The sequence below is a fragment of the Culex pipiens genome, chromosome 3 (genome assembly GCF_016801865.2).
Source record: "Culex pipiens pallens isolate TS chromosome 3, TS_CPP_V2, whole genome shotgun sequence".
Classification (NCBI taxonomy): Eukaryota; Metazoa; Arthropoda; class Insecta; order Diptera; family Culicidae; genus Culex; species Culex pipiens.
This window is the reverse complement of record NC_068939.1, coordinates 100,421,056-100,439,702: the sequence shown is the minus strand read 5'-3', so window position 1 is coordinate 100,439,702 and position 18,647 is coordinate 100,421,056. Positions and strand designations below refer to the sequence as shown.

General features: G+C 36.8%; 2 protein-coding genes across 3 annotated transcripts in view; one reads left to right on the top strand and one right to left on the bottom strand.

Annotated features, from left to right (window-relative positions):
- LOC120431058 (tyrosine-protein kinase receptor torso-like) overlaps positions 1-18,647 on the top strand; it is a 51,349-nt gene that overhangs the window by 29,211 nt on the left and 3,491 nt on the right. Inside the window, exons 4-12 of the mRNA XM_052709733.1 lie at positions 8,693-8,930; positions 9,409-9,488; positions 9,603-9,771; positions 9,920-10,110; positions 14,806-14,944; positions 16,172-16,311; positions 16,377-16,629; positions 16,824-16,995; positions 17,062-17,692. Coding sequence (XP_052565693.1) covers positions 8,693-8,930; positions 9,409-9,488; positions 9,603-9,771; positions 9,920-10,110; positions 14,806-14,944; positions 16,172-16,311; positions 16,377-16,629; positions 16,824-16,995; positions 17,062-17,692 — 2,013 coding nt within the window. The remainder of the gene's footprint in view (positions 1-8,692; positions 8,931-9,408; positions 9,489-9,602; positions 9,772-9,919; positions 10,111-14,805; positions 14,945-16,171; positions 16,312-16,376; positions 16,630-16,823; positions 16,996-17,061; positions 17,693-18,647) is intronic.
- On the bottom strand, positions 1,259-7,350 carry LOC120431061 (uncharacterized). 2 transcript variants are annotated; one of them, XM_052709732.1, is made up of 4 exons: positions 7,050-7,350; positions 6,708-6,902; positions 2,533-2,779; positions 1,259-1,962 (listed from the first exon to the last, which is right to left on the bottom strand). In XM_052709732.1, the coding sequence occupies exons 2-4, from the start codon at positions 6,899-6,901 to the stop codon at positions 1,459-1,461; spliced, it is 945 nt and encodes a 314-aa protein (XP_052565692.1). In that variant the 5' UTR covers position 6,902; positions 7,050-7,350; the 3' UTR covers positions 1,259-1,458. The 2 variants fall into 2 exon arrangements, with proteins under 2 accessions (XP_052565692.1, XP_039452148.1); XM_039596214.2 differs by having other exon boundaries at positions 2,533-2,764; positions 7,050-7,347.

Here is an 18,647-nt window from a genome sequence, read left to right as displayed (position 1 = left end):
TTTAGTATCGCAAAAAGTTTTTTTTTTCGCAAAGATTGTTCTTTCCGTCAATTCATACATTTTTTTAAAACTAATGATTGCAAAACAACTGAACTGGTGCGAAATTCATTTTAAAACGCTTGTTATCAATTTTTATATTTTTTTTTTGCATAAAATAAAAATATTTGCATCAACCTTATTGAGTGCAACAATGTTCACATTCTTGATGGACTATTTTTTAAATTTTGACCATCTTTTCTAATCTAATCTGATCTAATCTAACCCTTGCGCAGCCAACCATTCAGAAGCATCCTGAAGAATGTCGGGATGATTACTTCCAACATCCTTCTTTTCTAAACAGCCAGGCCAAATGCGTAAAGGTAACCGCAAAGATGATTCGTTGAAGTGGATTGAGTTTGAGCACGAATGTTCAAACAACAACACATTTCTGAATCTACAGGGGAGGAAGAAACGTGGGGATCCCATGCTCACGTTCCTGTTTGTTTAAGTTACGAATCGTTGGGAGCCACCATGCTAAGAAGTTTTGGTGCTCCCTCTCTCCCTGGACCCTCTATTTGGCGTGGTTATAGCGCCAAAACCAGCTATTTTTTTAAATTTTGACCCGCTTTTCAAGGTTTTTACCTCTCAAACTTGATATTGTTCTTGGAATGAATAGACTAACAAACGCTGTTACGGGTTTTGTGTGGGTTTGGTTCAACTTTATGAAAGTCGCCGTTATCACAGCGCTATTAAAAATACTTCCAGCAATATTTTCTTTACGAAATGTTTGAGCCACTTGAAAAAGTAAGTTCCAGAATTTATTTAATTTACAATTTATTGGCAAGAACAACCGAAAGTTCATTGAAAGTTCTCGACGAATAGAACACTGATGAAGTCTGCAAGTAGTAGACGAAATACGTATCTGTCAAGATATTAAAATATATAGCGGAATTAAAACGAACAACCCGTCTCTGTGTATTCATAACAAGACATTTTTAAGCACACTGTGTACAATACACTGGCTGATAAAATGTGCCCATGTATTTGTGCAGTACTTTTGTTCACTCAATGAACGCTTTGAGCATGAAAAAAAAGTGCCTGAGGTATCAGCAAACAGAGTGTAGTGCCGTTGTACGTGTGAGAGAGTATGCGTATGTTAATGAATGAATGAATGGTCTGCAGTATGAATGATTGCATACTTTCATTCAGTGGGTAGAAAGTTTAGAAAGTTTTTATCGTTGTATCAAACAAAAAAAAAAAAACAAAATTTTGTTGCGTGTTTTTTTATAATTTTTAAAATGCTATTTTATTGTTTCCCAAAGTAAAAGTTCAGTATCAGTATATGCTGGTTAAATACTGTACCGTATTTTTTAAATATATTCGGTTTATGTAAAAAAAAACAAATGTGTAACAGTTAAGTAGTAGTCTTTTAGAAATAGCTGCTTGTGCGCATCTTACGCTAAATTCGTATTTAACTTCTTATGAGATAGAGCAATCCCAGCAAACGAGCGAATAGTACAAACACGTGACCAGTTTGTCGTCCTTATTTCGTAGCTCCTCATCGGGCACGGTTTTCTTCTTGTCCTTCTTTTTGTTCTTCCCCTTCTTTTGCTGGGCCCGGAACGTGTCCAGTCGGGGCTCGTTAGCCGATCGTGCACCGTTGATTTTGACCGCGTCAACCGAATCTCCGGCATCGTCCACGTCGCTCTCGTTTTGATCGTTCAAATGGTCTATCGAATCGAGGTTCTCACAGCTATTTTTCTTGGAATTGTTGTAACTGTTGCGACGCCGCCGCCGACGAGCTTCTCCGATTGCCAGCGTGGCCGAGTTGTGCATGTAGTCGTCCATTTGTCTGTGGCTATCGTTGTCCTTGGAGGACAGCAGCGAAGAGGACGATTCCGCGTTTGAATAGTTTCGATCCTTTTCGTCGCACTCGTCTATCAGCTCCAGCTGGTCGAACTGGTTGCCCGTTGGAATGTCTCGCTTTGAAATGTGAAAAAATAAATAAAAAAATTATTTAAAACTGAAGATTAAAACGCGAATTAAACATATTGCGACAAATTTGGATTTAAAAGATAAAAAAATACAATTGCATGGGAAATTTTGTACCGTAATCTGGGGCAAATCGGTACTACAGTCTGAGTAGGGACAGCAGTGTTTAGAGCACTTAAAGGATTTAAATTTGGAAATGGATGTACACATTTTGTTGGTCTGAGTCTGTTCTATTCGAAACCATCCAGAAAAATAAAAATATCGTGCTCTAACATGGTTAAACTGTTGTCCCAATTCGCCCCAGTTGACGGTACGGTATTTGTGAATGACTGATCAAATCAAAGTGTTTTATAATGCTATTTGCGTTCAAAATTGCAGTTTATTAACAAAAAAATATGTGTTTTAAATATTTATGTTTAAGACCAAACGAACTCTTGTGCAACTGATTTTAAAAAAACTTTATAATCCGAAAAGCAGGAGCAGGAAAGCAAAAATATTCGAATTAGTTCATTATTCTTTATGTTACCAAACAGCTGATTTACAATCGTAGACAAAACTCACCTTATTTATATCACCGTTCAGATCGTTGAGTACGACGAGCTCGATTCTCTCGCCACTACAGGAAGCCGTTTCTGCCGTTGCCGTAGCTGGATCGACTGTCGAGCTGCTGGCACCACTGCATTCCCCCTCCGGCATGGTGGTCACTATCGTTTTACTGTTGGAGGCCATCGCGGCAAGGCTCATCGCTCCGGAAGCTGTAGCCATGCCCACGTCCAAGTTGTCGTGCAGATCCCTGAAAAAGAATCTCCTAGATGCAAATATTCCACAGCAGTGCAAAAATCGCGGTCAAATTGGTGCAGGTTGTGAGTCAATTAGCTAAATCACGCCGACTGATTAGTGATGGGAGGGAACCTTCGGGTGACATTCCAACACCAACTGCGCCCTTCCATACCCCTCTGGCCAACGCTTAGTGGGAGGGAAGCATTAGGTGTGAGTTTATATGTTCATTAGTGTGATCCCTTTGCATGACATTCAAATGTAGATTTAAAAAATTCATAGTGATTCCACATCCCTTACATATTCATTCAATCTTATAATCGAAAGTTTAAGCATGCATGATAACAAATAATTTTGGATCACTCTAACAAGTGCGAAAACATAATCGAGTTCTCCCTCACTCTCTCACACACACTGTCAATCAACCAAGCTTTGAGCTTGGAATTAGTCGTCGACAATGCGTTTGAATCATTCGACAAAGTGAATTAATTGCGATCGCTGGACTAGCTGTGTGACCGCGCGGTTCAAGGTTAAAATTCCACTGTGTCTCGCGGCACGCAAATAAGAACCAAAACTAAGCTTTTATTGTTATTTTGTACTGCTTCCTTTGTTTCCCATTTCAAAATAATGATAGGTTGTCTTTAAAAAGCACATTTATACAAATTTATTGAATTTATGAATTTGTGATAACTTTTATTTAAGCTACCTTTACAACAGGAACGCATCGAAATGATTTTGATTCAATAAATAAGCTTTGGTTTAAATTTGATATCAAAACTTTGCTAAATTTTTCCTGTGTTCTTACGATGCATGACTACGTCGGAAAATATTCGCTTGCTTTTACAAAGAAATTCACATTTCGTTTTCTTTAGTGAATTGTTATGCCGAACTGACCACTGACTGGGAACTGTTTCGGTGTCTGAACTGTTTAGCTCTGGGGCAGCGATAATTAAATCTTATCTGCCTAGGAAATATCACTGTTTTATCATTGGGTTCAGTTTGTTTGTCCATGTAAAAATTTGGGATGCTAGTCATAGGGGTTTCTATTTCTATCTTCTATTTTTCACAACACAAAAAATGTAATAAAACATATTTCAACTCAAAACCACAATTGTTATTGTAAATCAACTCTTACGCAACTTTCATAATATTGTTCAGACAACAATTTCCTAAAACAAATTAATGACACAAAAGTTGTAAAAAAGTCATAAAAAAAGACATAAAAAGTATTCCAAATTTCATGAAATGTTAGTAAACTAAGCAAATATACGATTCACTTAAATGAAAACTTTGATTTTATAACCACTTTTTAACAAATCCTAAAATACTTGTTAAAAGAAAACAGTAGAGCGTCCAATTTCCCGGGAAACGGGAAATTTTCAACAAATTTCCCGGGAATTCCCGGGAAACTAGAAATTTATCGGAATTTGTTCTGATCCTGGTTTTGATTCATATTTTGCAACAAAATAGTATAAAATAGCAAGCATAATGGTAAAAATAAGTGTTAGTGCCTTGGCTGCTTGTAAAAAACAAACAACTTCAAGAAAATATATAAATTTTCTAAATATATAAGCTGTCTTTCAATTTGTTCAAAATATAAAAAAAATATGATTAGTATTTTGTATTGATAAGAAGTAACAAGGTTTAATTTTTTTAATCACATTGTTTGGAAAGTGAGTAAAATGAATCCATGCTCCAAAACGATAAAATTGATTTTGAATACGTCTCTGTGACCAGTTTGAGAGAATATGATAAAGAATAAAATTGATAATTTAGTCAAAATGAAAAAAAAAATCATGCATATATGTTTTTCATGGCAAATATTTTATCCAAAACAAATCTTACTGATTTAATCTCATGAATAAACAGATAAGCATTGAATTTACCTTAAAAATCTGCTATTCACTTGAAATATCATTTTTATGTAATCACAACTCAATGTTTTCAAATTTTTGGAGCGAGTATTTGAAATATGATTGTATTTTTTGGCATTTCCATAGAAAAAAAGTTGTTTAGAAGTTTCAGGTTTAAACCTTACGCCCTTGGTAGCTCTAGTGCTCTATAAATTTTTATCTTTTGACTGTAATTTCTCGAACACTTTTAAACTAATTAATCTAATTCTTCTAGCAAAAATCCTCTTAGAGACATTCAATGATACTTATTCATTTTTCTTTCAATTTGGTCATGGTAAACAAAACGTAAAAAAAATCATAAACTTTCAAAAATATTAGCAAAATCCTAAATTGAATTTAATAAAATAAAATTTAGTTCTTTCATAAACTTTGAAGGTTTAAAAAATTAACCAAAAAGTTAAGAAAATGTAAACTTCCGCTTGAATTTCGGGAATTCCCGGGAAACGGGAAATATTTTTTCTCGGGAAATCCCGGGAATTCCCGGGAATTTTTTTCCCGGGACGGGAAATTGGAAGCTCTAAAAAACAGACATAAAATGCAAACAAAATGATTTTAAAATATTTTTTGAAAAATAAGGTTTACGGCCTTTTTTCAGAAAATCAAGACAAATTGTTGAAAATTACGACGCCCCATGTCAGACGGTGAACACGTGGCAGAGCATACACTCAAGTTTTTGCTCAGAAACATTCTTTAAAGTTATACAATTACAATTATTGATGTTCCTGTAACAATTTGAACTAATCTAAATAACTTAACATGATGATTTTGTAATAATAATGCAATCGATGCTTCTCCACGTGTTTACCGTCTGACATGGGGCGTCGTAAATTTCACCTAGCCGTCATAGCATACTAAGGACAATGCGTACATTTGAAGGGTGAATCGATGATTCTGGAGACACCGGACGTCGATCCAATGCGCACCTTGGTGACAGAATGGACAACCCTAATTCCTTCTGGAATTTGTTCATTGGACCATCCCCTACACACCTGTCTTTATTCCGAGTGAATCCATGTTGTCCCCAGACCTGTAGGAACGATTGAACGAAAAGCATAAAAATCCCATAGTAATTTACATGTAAACTTTAAACCGCTGGGGACAGGCCAATTCTCAACCAAATGGGCTTATATTTGGCATGAGAGTCCCTATATATGGGTATCCTCTACTAGGGGAACCTCGGTTTGCCTGATTCTGATAAATTTTGTGTTTGGTTGAAACACCCTAATGTGTATGTGTATTTATGGGTAAATCGTTATTTTAATCAATGCCGTTGAAAAAATTTGCACTCACAAAAGTAATTTTCTATGTTTGAAATCACTTTTCTGGCAAATTTATTAAGTTTTTGCTTGAAAATTAAATTTACTTGCTATGCTTTTTTTTTGTAAAAAATGCTATGAAATGATGATGTGCTTGAGATCAAATAATATAATTTATTTCAAAAATTTAATTTTTATTTTTTTTTACTTTTGTTGATCCATCAAATAAAACCTGCTAACACTAATTTTGATCCTTAAAAACAAAAGATAAGGTTTCAATAATTATTTACAGTTTAGTTTGTTTTTCCTTACAAAAAATTAATTTGTTCTTGGTTCGTTTAAAACCAAGGAAAGACTATTTCACTTTTGTATCGATTTAATGCAATATAAACTCCTACCCAATCGTTAGCTTTTGCATGCAACAGCGCGCGGTAGACCAAAGTCCCCCTCCCAAAAACAAACCACAAAGCAGTTTTGGCATTGGGTGGCCCTGGCAATTTTGGACACTGCTTTTCATCAACCGCCACATGGCCTCACAACCAAAAACGTGCCACAGACTAGTCACCAGGGGTTCAACGGAGCGAGGGGTTAATTGGGTTACTAACATTTGAGTTTTGCTTCTATGAGGATTAATTTTATTTAAATATGAAGAATTTCACTCAAATTTTACCTTTTTTATATTTTTGTTAGCCAAACTTCCCAAAACCCCAATTAGCCCTCTTTTGAAAACAAGTGACTCGGTAGTAATTGGACCTGATTTATCCTGCCCCAACCAGCGCTGCTTACTTACGCGTTGATAATCTTGGTGTGGTTCATGGTTCCTCCCAGCGACCAGGGTTCCGTTTTACGTTGCTGATTGGCCTGGTACTGCGGGATGCCACTCTTGGTTGGGTTGTAAACGCCCTTGCGATTGTGCTTCTTTCTGCCCGGAATCCACAGAATCCGCAGACCGCCCGAAGATTTACCCTTGGACGAAGAAGACATTCTGGCCATTGCGTCAGGTTGCGAAGTTCAGATGCAGATAGTTAGAGATTCTTCCGAGATGTGATCATAAATGAGGATGAATGGAGAATGACTGGGCGAAAGTGTTGATGATTCGGTGATCGTGGTCGAGAGTGCGTTGTTCAGATACCTGATCTTGAAGTTTTGCGACGCGACACAACTGGTTTTTCCGATCAAGACATAATTTTGCACTTCACAAAAGAAACAACTGGACGGATTGGAATGAAGAAAGATCAGTTCACTGTTTGAGCTACGATTGCACTTCACCAAATGAATTCACTAAGCAAGTGGAAATTATTCATAACATCACATCTCAGAAATATTGCAAACTCGACAAATATCAAGCATTGTCCAGAAATTTAACTAAAAATTGAAAGATTAATCACAAACGAAACGCTCTGCCGTACATGTCTACATCTTCCATTTTATGCTGGCTGTTGTAGACGTCAAAAGGTAAGATCGCCAGGCAATCATTCATCCGAGGGTAGTATGAATTCATTCACAAACACAGCGACTCATCTGAATGAATTGTCTCACTACAACCACGGCAAAGGAGGTGTTGCACTCGGTAAATATACAAAGCAGACGTTTGTGTGTTGCTCACACACGTGCATGCTTCCACGTGGTCACTGATACATATATGTTTTAACTACCGTACAGCAGGGTTGCATTGCACTTGGGGATGAAAAGCATATATATTTTTGTATAATCTTTATTTGATTATTCATGACAATAGCAAAATTAACTCTTTGTCCAATTAATTTTTATTAATCGGGGAAAAATAAGCAAGGGAACAGCAAAAGATTTTTTAAACTGGAATCGAGTAAGCAATAGCCCAGTGTGAGTGAGTAGGAAAGTTTCCATCAACTGCTTGGCAAAATAATTTGTTTAAATAAATTATTATAAAAAAAGTAAATTTTATAGAAATAGGACAGAATCCATAACCTTCCAGAAATGAAATTGAGATGAGATGAGATTTTCCCCATATGTACCAATTTTTAATCATATCGAATGAGATTGTTGAGTGTAGAAGTTTGTATGGGAAATTGATAAAAATGAATGGGACAGAGTATCGTTTTCAATGGCGTTGATTCACCAAAAAAAATTCAATTGTAAGATTCGCATTCCTAGTCATCTGGACCAACTGGAAACGTTTGGTACTATTCAACAAGGTTGTAGAGCATTGAATTACACAATAAAATGTCATACTAAGAGTTGAATTAGCGGGTTTGGATTTTTTAAATCGAAATTCGACGTTCTACATCAACCTTCTTAACAACCTTAACAAGTTTGATTAGCCAAAAGCCAAAACGCACGGGTTTTACAGGTTAAATCCCATTTAAACTTAAGAGAAGGGTATTCGGACTTAGTACACCAAGGGGATCATTCTCTAAAATTCCAGAAAAATTGACCCATTTTGTTACATCCCGAATATTTTGGATGCTTTTGAGAAAGCTACGAGGGTGGGATTTTAACCAAGGGATTTCTAAACCACATTTTTGGAATCGTGCAGGTTAATTAGCGGTCCATCACGATTCAACCATCGTCATGAGCATTTCCATTCTGTGCTGCATAACTCGGCACCTGACATGAATCCTGCGGTTTCAAGTTATTTCTCGATTAAATTTTCAAAAGGTCCTATCTGCATAGGAAACCCATGAGGGATAGGTTGTTTTGAAAATTTAATCTAGATTTGTCAAATCCATTGATGAAATTTTGCCGCGTGGTAGACGAAATCATTGTCTAATAAACCATATTTCATTTCCATTCCAGAGCAACTCATCGGTGCTGAAAATAGAGAATTTATTCCCTAACAAACGGTACAACATTACGGCCACAGTGCTGAATTCAAACCGCGAATATATCTACGTAAAAAAGCAGCAGCAATTCCGGACCTTACCGCGCGATTACACCCCCGGTATGATTTCAAACATTGACGTGCTTAATTATCAAACAAGCCGCGAAAATGATTCCCTGTTGGACGCCGTGATTGCGTGGAGACCCGCCGTGGGTGAGTAAATTTCATTGATTAAATTATTATGCAAATAGTTTATTTTGGCACGAAATCTGGCTGGCGAATTGTGGTACCACGTGTATTGAATTAGGATAAACTAAATTTCAATGGCAGTCAATTTTTGTCATCAAAGAGGGTTGAATTATCAGGATAACTGGAAGAGATAATTGCTGATTAAATTGATAAATAAAAATTTATTGATAAAATTGAATACTAAAGGTCAGTTTAATAAACAAAAAACTGTATTCAAATGCCAACCCAACCCACTGTATGTAGGTAACTGAATATGTTTTAAAAAATAAACTTAGTCAGCATGAATCACTAACAACTCACATCAAATACTTTTTTCCGAGCATTTTAAATATATTAAAATCCAAAAACTTGAAGCAGCATAGGATTTCATTTGGTATTTTTTTTCAAGTCTTGTTTAATTCGCAAACTTAGGAACATTCTATTAAACTACATATCATTTCAGATATGACATGCCACTACGAGATTCTACATTATGTCAGCGATGCACCAGACTACCAGTTGAAACCAATAGACGTGCAACAGGTATGTACATGAAGATCAGTTCAACCTCATCAGAGTATGGATTTAGTTTGCACCAAATGATGTACACTTATTTAGCTCAACCAACAAAGGGTCACGTGTTTGTGTGATTTTCAGCCACAGGAGCTATATCGGTATACGATCCACTCGTTGAAGCTCAGCTCGGAGTACGTGATAGCGGTCCGGGCGAAGAATACCAAGAATCCGGCCCGGGAAAGTGAACTGCAGTGGCACACGTTCCACACGCCCAGCTGCATCGACTGGCACAACAGCAGCGCAATTTGCGGTAAAAAATGAATCGTCCCACATTCGTATCAGTTTCATTTCATAACGAACGGGTCTCACGTGTTATCATCGTCCCTACGTGTCCAACTAATGTTTTGTATTCTCTTTTATGAATCAACCCACCCCCACATTCACCCCACCTCCTGTAGCGCCGGAAAACGTGGCCAATGTGCGTGCTGAAGCGGTCCACCTGGCCGGGGACAATTATCAGTTCAACATCAGCTGGGATAAGCCCCGTTTCGTGCCGGATTATTACGTCGTCAAACTGTACGATTTGAACCTGGCCCACCTGGACGACTTGGAAGCGGAAGCTAGCTCGGACACGCGGAATGTTAGTGGGGTAGGTCCTGCTACCAACGAGAATTGAAGTATTTTTATAATTTTTGTGTTACGTTTGCTTTGGCTGAAATTGATAATCTAGTTTTGAAATATGTGGGTGAAATCGATTGCATTAGTTATGAGCAAAACGAGCTTATATTTAGAATAAAGCCAGTTATGACACCGTAACCACGTTACAGTGTCCGGCCATTTGTGGAAATACTCTGTACCATCCCAGTAAGCCCGGAGCACAATACTATACCTACTTTCAACAGTGATGTCAACCATCGCGGCGCTAATTTTTGGTTCGCGGCACATTTTAAGTTTTAGTGCTTTTCAGTTACGGAATTCGACAAAATGGTGTTCGAATCACTTGTAGAACTCACCAACAGCAACATTTCTTCAGAACATTGTATAGCTGGAAAATTCATACGCAAAAAGTTACATGAAGATTTCAGACCTCAGGACCAATGGTTCGCGATGCTTTCGTTTGCCTAACGCATTTTTGGTTGTAACTTGTTTGTGTATTCATCAAAAATCAACACTATGTTCAGCAAAGTTGTACGATTTGGTGTGTTCTACAAGTCCTTCATACACAACGTTGTCAAATTCCGTAACTGTAAAGCACTTCAAACAAAAAATGAGCGTCGCGATGCTTGACATCACTGCTCTTCAATCATCAAATATAGTGACAAAATGTATCTTAGAAATTAAAAAAAAAGATAAACTTCTATTAATTTGTAAAAAAATATAACTACTAAAAAACTAATTAACATTTATATGCGATTGCTCAAAAGAGTTTTGAAAATAGGCCGCTACCCAAAATATCATCTTATTTTGTTAAAAACTGGTTTGCCTGCAGCAGGTAGAAGTCTTAATGGGAATTTTAGCCCGTAAAATTTGAGCATTTCAGTAAATTGCTTTGTAGGGTTGAGTAGTAATCAGTGAGACACGGGGAACAACGATAAAATGGCTCTAACAAATCGTAGATTCATCCGATCAGGCTCATATCTGGGAGAAAGTTGTGTTTACTAGTTATCCTTTTGACCACACACAACAAATAATATTTTCCCAAATTTCTTTCGTCAGTTCATAGGGCATAAGATGGGCTAGAATGTCCTTTCATTAGATTTGACCAAATTTAAAAATACACCCAGAATCCAGGGCTATATTACTGTTCTCTTCTCTTTTCAGCCCGTGGGTAACAATGGGACACTTTGATTTTTCTTCATTAAACAATATAAAATCCATAGCAATTTTCCAAAACATGCATTGGAAGTAATTTTTGGCACCAAAGATATAAAGTAATTTAATTTGGTATTAATATAAGGTTTTTATGTAATTTAAATACTTTTTAGTTTACCTTTTGTCAATTGAAGTTTCATGTTCAAAAAATTGCCCTTAAATGTCCTAGTCACCTGCAATGATTCAATACAAAAACATGATGTTTAGCTATACAGCCATTCCACATCAAACAGGAAGTCTTCAAATCAAAAGTGCTCCGATTTGGCTCAAATTTGGAGTGGAGGTTCTTTGACCCAAATAATTAGACCCGTATTTTTTTGTTTGGCGATTAGGGTGCTCCTATCCAAAATAGGGTGGTCCAAAAAAAGGGCAATTTTCGGCGATTTTCGCAAAAAGCACATTTTTCAAAAAATATATCTTCGGAACGGCTGAACCAACCCATAAATTGCGAATATCCTTTAACACGATTCGGATATATGATTTTTTGAACATAAAACTGGGGTTTTCGACGCGCCGCGTTCAAAAACGGGAAATTGACGAAAACGAGTAAAAATCAACTTTTTCACTAAAACTGCGATAACTTGAAAATTTCAGCAATGACCTATACATGTTTGGGTACCAAAATTTTTGTAATTGAAAGAAAGTAAAATTTTCAAGTTAAAGCAGTTTTAGTGAAAAAAGTTGATTTTTACCCGTTTTCGTCATTTTCCCGTTTTTGCGCGCGGCGCGTCGAAAAACCCAGTTTTTATGTTCAAAAATCATATCTCCGAATCGTGTTAATGGAAATTCCAAGCGAAAATCGATGAAAAATGTTTTTGCGAAAATCGACAAAAAATCGCCAAACAAAAAAAAAATACGGGTCTTTTTATTTGGGTCAAAGAACTCCAAATTTGAGCCAAATCGGAGCACTTTTGGTTTGGAGACTTCCTGTTTGATGTGGAATGGCTGTATAATCGTATTGATTTTCGTAGAGTGTCTCATTGTTCCTGCCAATTGCGTCTACAATGAGACAGTTCAATAACTCTGGCTGTAGAGGTCGGGTAGATCTCATATTTTGATTAATGTTAGAACACTTTTATAGAAAGAAAATACAATAAAAGCTCATTACAAAATGATGTAAAAAATACAAAAACATTTAAAGTTAAAAACCAAAAGTGTCTCATTGATGACTACGCTACCCTACAAGCAGTGGTGTCACGGTTCGCTTATGAGCGTATCATAACCACTCAATCGACGAACCTCTCAGGTGAGCGCTTATCGAACGCTCAGAGCGGCGGGTTTGAACGGTTCGCGAACCAAAATTTCGATCATCATTTCTCTGCTCGCTGGCCGCTTCGCTCTGAACGGAGTAAAGAGAGCGTTCAGCGAACGGTTCGCCAACGGAGAGTGTAGGCACTATTCTTCACTCCCACAAAATTGTTCAAATTTGTTAACGATACAGTTATCAACCATCCATAAACTACGTGGACAATCTAAACCCACAACCCCCCCCCCTCCCCCCCCCACGTGGACAATTTCCATAAAAAAAACCTTTTTATATGGAGCGTTGACAATTCACAAACCGCCCCCCTTCCCCTTAAAGTGTCCACGTAGTTTGTGGATTGCCCCCAAGGTTCGATACTTGTTCTGCGTCATCCAAGGACTCCCTGGATCCCGGTTATGATCCGTGGTCAAAATCCGCTGACCTCTTGCTTGTTACGGTGGTAGACCCACAGATCTTAACTCCAGGGAGTCCTTGGATGACCCAGAACATCCCAATGAGTTGTTGCAGCCATGCTCTGTAGCCCTCCATAGTCACTTAAGCCGTCTGCCGCAGCCTTCTGTTGTCAAAATCATGAAATGTTTTTCTCTGAGTGCTGTTTTTAAGCTCTTCTTGCGAACCGCTCATTGATAGTCCTTCTCACTCACATTTGCGATGAGAGAGCATGGGTAAATAACAAGGGAAATGCAAAATAATACCATTCAATGGTATCAATACCAAATTATGGTTTTCGCGAGCCCTTGAAAAAATGTCTAAAGTGTAAGTTACTTCCAATCTGTGGTATTATACCAAATTTTGGTATTGTTTTGTTATTGGGCAAATTTTAAGAAAATGTCGAATTTTGACATACTGTTACTTACTTACATACTTAAAAACGCAAATCTACTCCAAATTAAAGCCAACTATTTTATTTTGGTCTAAAAAAGTCATTTAATGATCTTTAAAAATTAGAGAATACCATACATTGGTTTTATAATGGTATTTTAAATAAAAATACAATAAAATAAAGGGGATTCAAAAAAAAATATTTTAAAAAGATGTTTAACATTGTTAAAAGTATGTTGATACATTTGAAAATGATAAGAAAAACAATAAACATTTATATATTTCGACGATTAACTTTACGACAACAATAGGTTCACATGAAAAATTTAAAATTTTAGAATGGATTTTACTTAACATTGTGTGCCTTTTTCGTCATAATCGATAAACTCAAAAAAATAATGTCAATCTTTGTTAATTTGATAAAATAACTCTTTCAATACCAAAATGTTGGTATGCATGTGGTATTCGAACTTCGTTCTAAAATCCTTTCAATATTGGATTTGTGTTGAATCCTATTCAGTTGGAATCATGCATACTCGAAAATCCCACGAAAAATGCCACGCTGCCTGGGCTATATCTTTACTCGTTTTGGTTTAGTTTGTTTCTCTTTCTTTGAATTTCCTGATATTTTTGCCTGCAGCTAAAACATGTTGATGCAGCAGCAGCTCGTTTTCAACAAGCGTTGATAGCTCAGTTGGTAAACGGGTAGCTTAAATGGTGTCTGCACCTTACCTGTCATGAGTTCGATTCCAGTATACCTCTAGTTTTTTTTACCTGATATTTTTTGGCTCTCCAAGCAAGACTTCGTTTTCCTGCCTGTTCGAAGGATTTAAAAATAGCATCAAAATTCTACCCATTTCTCATTGCAATCCCATTAGCCAAATTGAATTCCCGCTGTAATCCTATAGAGAATTCGCATTGTTTTTTGTCCAATGAGATTTTTATTTACCCGGAAAGTTGTTATTGTCTGGTATTCATTTGCCCTTAGAAGAGCACGTTTTGGTATTGCCTTGTTCTTCCCCATACATTTTTTTGGTATGATTTCATGGTATTATACCATCTATTACTGGGCAACCAAGGGCACATTTTGGTATTTGTTATTATGCCAAGTAATACCAAAATATGGTATTCCCGTGTTATTTACCCCTGCTCGGGTTCATGCGATCCACGGCAGGCGTTCGATCGTGGTTCGCTCGTGCTTGGTTCGCAATCATGAGCGAACCACACTTGAGCGTCATGACGTATCGTTTGAACCACGATTCGAGTGAGCGAACCGTGACAACACTGCCTACCAGTCAGCCGTTACTATTTCACGATTTTTAACTTCAATCAATTTTGCCATTTCTATATTTAATGTAAATCTATAATTTGTCTATTTGTTTACAGGATTCAACCAACCTTCTGATAGACACATTTCCGATGGGGGGACTGCAGTATGAAGTGACCGTTATTGCTTATGCCAACAATCGAGAATCAAAACCAACAATTCTAATGAAGCCACTGTTCGTGAGGCGTGTTTCAACTGGTGAGATTTGCAAACAGGATGAGTGTGTAGGGTAAAGAACTCAAAACTTTGCCCATGTTCTAAATTTGCCTGTTGGTTTTAACAGAAGAACGAAGTTGACTTTATAGCTGTCGGCCACCATTGCTAGTACCAACCACTAGTGTCTTCCTTTTTATCTACAAGGACTTCGCCGCCCTGGGCTCCTAAGTGTATGAAAGTATGGCACGGAGCGACGGCGCCGAATACCCATATTAACCCTCTACTGCCCAAATTTTTTTTTCGAAAATATTTATTTTTCCCGTGTTCAGGAGGTCATTTTGAGCAACTTTTGTTCTACGAAAAACTTTACTTCTCTTGTTTTATGTTTTTCTTGTTTCATTTTTAGTATTTTAATTTGCATTTATCTTGTTTAGTTTATGTTTGTTTTTGGTAGTATTTGGCCTATTCTACCACCTAATATAATTACATTTTGCCTATCTAATTTTTTCACGTTTTTGCAGTCACTTTTTCAATTTTTTGCATGTTTTTCACATTTTTTGCTATAGAATGGCACCATCATCATTTAAATTGCAAAAAATGCGTAGAGGCATAGTCTGGGACACTACAAAAATTACTGCATACTTCTTTTTACTGAAAATATAGAAAATGTTACTAAAAAACACAGCCAAAGTTGACCCCTAAAAAAATTACATTTTTAAAAACATTGGCAAAGTCACATAAAACAAGTTAAACTTCCAACCCTGAATTTTTCTAAAATTTTAAGAGTTCTTCTTTCCAATGCTTTTTAAAGATCAAAAATCGGTTGGAAAATTGATTTTTGGCGATTTTTTAGATCGAAGCCCGTCTAGAGGCGGGGTTAGGTTGTAGAGGGTTAACACAAAGAATTTAAGAGCGCCCGCCGCGGGATTCAAACCGGCGACCTCTGGATTGTGAGTCCAGTGCGTGGTCCGATTGATCCACACGGGCGGGACTTAACAGAAGAACTGAACATAAAATTGCAGTTTGAGAATAAAACTATCAACAGTTAAAAATGTTTATCTTAGGAAGTAAATGTGTTCTTTACCCTACCTGTGTTTGGCATAGGATTGAATGAAGGAACAAATAAACTAAGAAATCTTTATCCAAGACTTATAGAAGTGTTTAGGTTGGATGGCAAGAATTTAATAAAGTTTTCTATAGTTTGAACCATGCAAAACAACTAGAGGAGCAAAAAGAGCAGGCTCACAATGGATTTATGTTTTGTTTCAGATCACTGGAATGGGGGCAGATTAGCCGTAATCATCTTAACTCCAATACTGATGATTGGTTTGATGAAAATTTCAATTTCTCTCGTTTGCCGTCGCAGGGCGAAACTGAAAAGATATGAGCAACGTTGCGAATATTTCAAGGTATATATATTGTTCAATGAAAATATTGTTCAATAATGATTTTCTTGTCATCTCAACCACCCTAGGAACTGGAGCAGAAAGCCCCGGTTGATCCAAGTTCCGAATTCGAGATCAAGGTCAAGAGCATCAAGGAAATCTTGCAGCCAATGACATTCCCTGGTGATTTGATTGCTCCGATAGAAGACGATATGGAGATTAGCATGGACCAGATTGAGCTGCTGGACATTTTGGGCGAAGGTGCCTTTGGTCTGGTACGAAAAGGCATCCTTATTAGGCCCCTTGAGACGTACCAGCAGGTTGCGGTGAAAATGTTGAAGGGTAAATTGGTTTATTGTTTTTTGATGATTTAATAAAAATATTTTATTGTTGTCCCGCCCGTGTGGATCGATCGGATCGCGCACTGGACTCACAATCCAGAGGTCGCCGATTCGAATCCCGCGGCGGGCGCCCCATAAATCTTTTTTTGTAAATATGGGTATTCGGCGCCGTCAACTTTGTTTTATTGTTCACAGAATGTCCAAGCCTAGAGGATATCAAAGAATTTCGCCGAGAGATTGAAGTTATGAAATCAGTTGGAGTGCATCCAAATGTAGTTTGCCTCGTTGGACATTACACTAAAAACATCAATGAAATGATGCTGTTGACTGAATATTGTGGCAATGGAAATTTGCTCAACTATCTCCGGTTAGCTTATTAGGTTTTTTTGCTATCTAGCTTTTTTCACAATTTAAAATTACTATTTGTCCTCAGATGTGAATGGCACAAATTACTACGTGTTAGAGATCGGAAAAGTCCCACTGATAAATTTAAATCGTTACCTTCGGATACATCGCAAAAGTGTCAATCGCCGGGAGTAAATAACAACAAAAAGCCGGAAAACGTTTTCAACTTTGATACATCCTTCGCCAACGAGAAAAAATCGCTCGCGTATAAAAACTTATCCGACCAGGAAAGCGATTCAGTGAAGCTAAAAATCATCGAAAACAAACTTTACCCACTCGTGAATAATATTAGCAATGGCATGGTTCCACATTTAGACGCCAATTTAAACAATTTAGAGGAAAGCTTGACTAATGGTTGTACGAATGCCTGCAAGTGTAGGGTGGAAATAATTGGAACATCCAGCGACGCAAAGCAATCCCTTTGCACCAAAGCCATGCACTGCAACATCAAAGTAACCGGTTGTGAATGCAACGATGTCAACGCACTCGACGAATCGCAGCAATCGATGGCGCCGCCGCCGCTACCGCCACTAGTAAATTTGGTGGAAAATCAGTGCTACTACAGCACCCACTGCAACGAAAAGCAAAGACAACTTGATGACGCTATCATCACCAGCTGCGAGTTGCTGGAATTTGCCCGCCAGGTTGCGGTTGGTATGGTAAGGATTATCGGACGAGTTTGCAATTTTCAACTATAATTTATTCTCACCTAAATAGACACTTCTTTTTGTAAAAACCAATATGAAAAAAATTCTAGACAGCAGTAAATTTTCATAAAAATTACAATAAGGCCGTTGCAAATATTTTTTTTGAAGGTTATGTCCATCGACTTTAGCCAAAGTCGAGGAAAGGGCAACAAAAAAATATAAAAGTCATGGTATTAACATTTCAATGAAAAAGTGTTTAAAGTGGATTTTACACCTGCCCAGTTGTTTTGCAATCAATAGTATTAAAAATATCTAAGTTTTCTAACTTTTTGCGATACTCGGCAAAAAAATAAAATATTATAAAAAAATAAAATAACAAGCCATGGTCTCAACATTTGAATGAAAAAAGGGTTTTAAAATGCATTTTACACTTGTTTAGTTATTTTGCAATCATTAGTCTTCAAAGCTGTAAGATTTGACGAAAACAAAAATTTTTGCGATAAAAAAAGTTGTTGCGCTACTGTACATCGACAATTTTCTAAAATTCAAAACATTTTTTAATGAACTCAAACCTGCTAAAAATGATTTTAAACGCAAAGAAATACATTTCAAATGGATTCTAACTGATTGCACTAGCACTTCCATTGAAATTTTGAAGTCATTGAAAAAATATATTTTTTGCCCTCTGATTTTTTGGGCTGATTTTGATCCACCCCATCATTTTTTTTAAAAATATTTGTACCAGCCTTATTTGACATTAAAAAATCAGATTTATTTGTCTTTTCAAAAAATTAAGACAGGGAAAATTCAAAAATGCTTGGGTTGTTTATTGTTTATTCGTCAAGCTTATTTACACTATTAACATGGTTACCTTAGATAAAAAAAATTATACACTTATTTCAGGAATTTCTTGCAAAGAACAGAGTAGTACATCGGGATCTGGCAGCAAGAAACGTGCTTGTTTGTA

Coding starts and splice junctions, on each gene's coding strand:
- LOC120431061 (XM_052709732.1), bottom strand. CDS start 6,901: ATGTCTTCTTCGTCCAAGGGTAAATCTTCGGGCGGTCTGCGGATTCTG. Junction 2,780..6,707: donor CACACCAAGATTATCAACGC/GTAAGTAAGCAG, acceptor ATTTGCATCTAG/GAGATTCTTTTTCAGGGATC. Junction 1,963..2,532: donor TGAACGGTGATATAAATAAG/GTGAGTTTTGTC, acceptor CACATTTCAAAG/CGAGACATTCCAACGGGCAA.